The sequence below is a fragment of the Columba livia genome, chromosome 3 (assembly GCF_036013475.1).
Source record: "Columba livia isolate bColLiv1 breed racing homer chromosome 3, bColLiv1.pat.W.v2, whole genome shotgun sequence".
Lineage (NCBI taxonomy): Eukaryota > Metazoa > Chordata > Aves > Columbiformes > Columbidae > Columba > Columba livia.
In genome coordinates this window covers 92932873-92937872 of record NC_088604.1, presented here as the reverse complement: position 1 = coordinate 92937872, position 5000 = coordinate 92932873, and the positions used below count along the sequence as shown (strand labels likewise).

The 5000-nt window shown below is 38.9% G+C and overlaps 1 protein-coding gene across 1 annotated transcript in view; it reads left to right on the top strand.

Moving 5' to 3' along the window:
• CAMKMT (calmodulin-lysine N-methyltransferase) overlaps positions 1 to 2480 on the top strand; it is a 215803-nt gene extending 213323 nt beyond the window's left edge. Inside the window, exon 11 of the mRNA XM_065058224.1 lies at positions 53 to 2480. Coding sequence (XP_064914296.1) covers positions 53 to 130 — 78 coding nt within the window. The 3' untranslated portion in view covers positions 131 to 2480. The remainder of the gene's footprint in view (positions 1 to 52) is intronic.
• Positions 2481 to 5000: the final 2520 nt, after the last annotated feature.

Below are 5000 nucleotides of genomic sequence, written 5' to 3'. Positions count from 1 at the left end.
TTTAAAAATGCTTTCATACAATTTGCTCACTTTGTCCATTTTTTATTTGCAGTTGAAAAATGAAGAAAAAGATACATATGAGGAAAACCTCCATTACCCTTTTCTTCTCATTTTAACCAAACACAGATAGAAGATGACACTTTTTTTTGTTGGTTTTAAGGTGGACTATTGAAAAGTATTCCATGTATGTGGATGGTCAGGAAGTGGGGAGGGTTCAGTTCCAACTCCCTCTTTTGTTCCTGAGTCATCATTAGAGAAATAGTTCTAATCTGAATGCTGAGGAAAATATCATGGCTTGTTTCACAGTGTGTAAACATTGAGACATCTTTTATGTATCATTGTAGAACTTATGTTTCCAATTATATTCCAGCCTAAAACCAGTCAGACTTCACATGTATGCATTAACAAAGGTATAAAGCTGGCTTCCTTCTCTCTTGTGCCTTCAAACTTGCATGTATTTTGTTAAATCTCTTGAAATGTTATTTTGGGGGTGTATTTGAAAATATGCGAATAATATACTGTGTTGGCTTATATAACTGGTTGTAACGTAGTAAATGCATTCACATTTTAATTAGTAAGGAAAAAGTTGTCTTGAGATCTTTTAAAAGTGCACCTATTGAATGCTCGGATTTTTCTGCCTTTTTTTTTTTTTTTCCCAATTCCTCTGTTGATTTTTACTATCCATGATTGAAGTGTCCTCATTTGCGTTGTGTTGAAGGCTTTTATATATATCTCTGTGTGTGTATGTGTTTTTTCCAGCAGGACTTTTCCTCCTGTAGATGTATAAGAAATTATGCATCAGACAAAAGCCTCATAAACTGACCATTTGTCCTTTGGACACAATAGCCTGCCCAGCCCCTCTGCTCCTCCTCTCCAATTATGTGTGATTAGTCTCAGTGTGTTGTGTCAAGAAGGGGGAGTGTGCTGAGTGCTTATTATCTGTTTAGGTACAAGAAGAGCACATTTAGGTTCTGACTATGAATGGAAAGTGAGCCTTTATCAGGACTAAAATCTAAATGCTACTATTCTAGAGATGGCTTTTGAAAAAAGGCATCCTTTTCTGATGAATTCCGAGAAACGCTGTAACAACTAAAGGATTCTGTAGTCTAATCAAACTGTCTTCTTTGAATTAGTTTATATTGTGATATATTGTGGCCCGTGTATTTGATAAGCGTTTAATGTGACTTCTACTGGGAAACACAAAAATCCTACAAAGAAACAGGAGCAATTTATTATTTTCTTAACAGTTTAATAGAGCATTTTAATGACTTCTCAGAAAAAAAACATAAATAATTAAAGAATCCTGTACAGTCTTGTAAACCACAACACTTCTAAAGTGATGAAAAACAGGAGAGAGGCAGAAACCATGACTGAGGGAGGTACTAGATGCAGGGAAGTGTAGAGGATCATGCTGAAATACATTAACTAAAAGAATTGCAGTTTGGCAATAAGTGTTCTTCCATATTTAACAAATTGGACAGCACGTAAACCACGAGTCCCTTTCCCTTCGCTCTCCTTCTCAAACAAATTTCTTCACTACCGGTTTGCATGTCCTTGTATTCAATACTTTTTATGCTCCATTAGAGCACCTAGATGGATCTCAGAAGGCATAGGTCAAGTCGCAGTTAGATCATACATTTCTTTCTCACAAAAACTTGAATTGCAATGCCAAGTGATGGGCTAACATCACAATAACAGCAATTTATTCCTCTTTTGATAAAAAGCAGCCTATTCTCAGTGTTAGATAAAGACCAGGGGCAATGCAAACCAACCATTTATCCTAGAACTGAGTAGTATGTCTCCCCTATAGCTGGTATGAGTTTCATATTCAAACTCTTGTTGGAAGATACTTGTCTAGTAGGAAATGAAAAGCATTTAGGAATAATTTAAAATTGCTGTCAAGGTGGCTTTAGTTTAGTTTTGTTCTGTTTGATCCACACAGCTGTGCCTTTGTGTTCTCATATACTGGGAAATCTTTATAATCAACAAAGGAGTATGAAATCTAGGGAAATATTAAAATTTGTGAACCTTTCATTTTTGAAGGGCTTGAATGTCTGCTGTACAATGATCTAATAAAGGTTGTTAGTTGCCAAAAATAGAACCCGTGTCACTGAAAATTGTGGTTTTAGCTCTAAGAAAAACAGTTTTACTCAAATTAGTAGCTGATAATTGCTTTTATTTCTTTAGTGTCTGTCATTTGAGTTGAAGGCTTTGCACAGGTGCTGCCATCCCTAAAGTGTGTAATTGATGGCTTATTTACCAAAGATGCATTTAGGCTTCATCCTGCAAACACATGGGAGCTCCACAGGCAGTAAAGTTACTCATCTACATAAGTACTTGCAGGTTTGGTCCATGTAGATATTTTAGAGGTATCTAAACAAGCTCTTTTCTTGATTTTTTTTTTTTTTTTTTAATGGGTATTGAAAAGTCACAGATGTAAGATTTACTGTATATGAGTCAATAAAAGTGTTCTTTTTAGAGACGTCTCTTAGAATTTCTTGCATTGGTGAGGACTTGATGAACTGTTTCTGAACTCTTACATTTTAATACAAATACAGGGTTTACTAAAACATCAAATAGCTTTGCTAAAAAAAAAAAAAGTTAGGTGGTTTATCAAATCGTGCTTACAAAATGTATCAGAGCCTTTCATGTGATGTGCTTTAACTACTTTCTGGTACTTGGTGTATTTTTAATGATGCAGCTTACTGTGTTCAGTAACAGAATATTGAGCTTAATTACTTTGTGTTTGCAAAGCACTTTGAAGATGAACGGTGCTGTGCAAGAGCTAAGCTGTCTTCACTGGGAATGGAGATGTTTGGCTAATGCAAGTTTTCCTTCCAAATACGTTGGTACTTTTTAGAGCAATGTTGTGTCTTCCTCCGGGAAAAATGGTAGAGAGAAATGATCCTTTTGTGGCTGGACATCCGTCCCCCTGGGCACAGCTCTAACGCAGCTGATGCCACTGGCAGTGAGTTGTGATCTTCAGAATACAAAAGACAAAATAAAAAGTATTAACTTTCCTTCTGTGAGATCTGGCGAAGGCTTTCTCACAAATTACAAACTAGTCCTACCCGATAGCATTCTGGAACAATGGAACAAATCTTTCCGTTTGGGAAATAAGTTTGATTTGAAATGAAAAATGTCTTAAGAATGTGAGATGAAGCAGGAGAACTTCCTACCCCAGGTACCAGTCCAGCTGCAAAACCCTTATTAGTCAGGTTATTCACGTTTTGCCTGGGGCTTAATGGCTGCATGTTTGCGTGAGAAGGGAAGCGGGATTAAAATTGTTCCTCCCAACATCTTTACACCTTGAGCCTGGCTGGATAGGGTTTATCAGGTATTACGTGCCCACTACAACTCTCCTTCCCTGTTCTGTGAACAAAAGATGATGCAGTGGGTGGAGCGTTTGATCCACCTCTTGATATGGCAGGTGGCACAGCTGATGTGGCAGGGAAGAGGGAAAAGACAGCGACACCTTGCCAGGCAAACAGAGCAGCGTTTTGTTACCATCTTCCACCCATTCTCCCTGACACAAGAGGGAAGGTACCAGGTCTCTGTCTTTTCACAGGCCAAATTATAAATGTGTAGTTTAGCTTGGTTTTCTTTATGCGTGGTTTTCTTCTTTAAATCAGGGATTGAATGGTGATGTCAAACTCAAAATTCCTTCAACTCTTGTGAAATGTTTCAAGATGCTGGTGGAGTGTGCTAGGACAGCGTGTGCTGGCACTTATATCTAAAATGTTTTCTGTGCACCATGGTCATCCCGTGTTTCCTCAGAGACAATTTTGTCACTTTCTATCTTTTGATTCACCTGTTTAGATTCTCCTGAGTCTGACTAATACGGTTTGTCATCCCTTTGCTGTCACAAATCAGTAGCCTAACATTGGTTGTAAGCACACCAGCATCTTTTGAAAGATGGTTTTGAAAGCGGCTTTTCAATATTATACTCATCTGCACTGCAACAACACTTACTTAACCCAGCCAAAAGGATGCAAAACCCCATAAAGCTAAAAGAAAGCCAATACTTAATGAATTTTCAGCTGAATGTGTAAATAAAGGGGGGCTCCTCCAAATCATGCCCATTCCCCATACAAGAGAACCTGAGGCACAGACAGTATTGCTGTCTCATTTGCCTGTAGCCGTTTAGAAAGCAGCCAATGCATGCTAGAACTGATCGCAGATTTAGCGAGACCAAGTGAAGTGCAGCATCTCCTTGGCAAGATCCATCTCCCTCTCCGACCTGTGGACTCTGTTCAAACAGCTGAATGTAACAAACCTAACTTTCCCTTCCCATTTTTAAAGGGGTTAGCCTATTAAGGCTCCTTGCTTAGTCAGCAGCTGGCTTGCTGCCAAAAAGCCCAGCATATTGTTGTGGCTGGGGAAAAGCTGGATGTTTTCCATCTCTGTCCAACAGCGGCACTGGATCTTCATTGTCTCCCTGTGTGTAAAGCGTGTGGAAAGTAGAGGGAAGATGCACGGAGCAGTAGTCCAGATGGCATTCCACAGCCTGAGAAGAAACATCTTGACCTTCGAATCTGGGTTAAACTCAACAGATGCCAAGCCCCCCAAAACAAAGAGCTGTCGTGGCTGACGACAGCGAAAGAGCGATAGGCCTTCAGCAACAGAAAGTATCTTTTCTTTTGGACAATTTCCCTGCAGATAACCAACACAGTGTCGATCCAGAAGATTGCTTATTAAAAACAAGCAAAAAAAAAGAAATAATGGCTCCTTGCATTAGGCACCATCCCCCTTCAGTCGTAAAACGTTGCCTCTGGGCAATGGGTTATGCTGGCAGGAAAGGATTTGAACGTTCAGCCTGTGTTGTGCCCTGCCAGAGCCTGCGTGCGAAAAGACCTGTTATTTTTTCCTGACTCTGACTTCAATTAATGTACTTTTAAAATGATTAAACATATCATGCTGTGACTTCTAAAATGTCAACAAGCTTCTAAACTTGGGAGACAGGAATGTAATAAAATAGGTAATAGGAGATTCAATAGTTA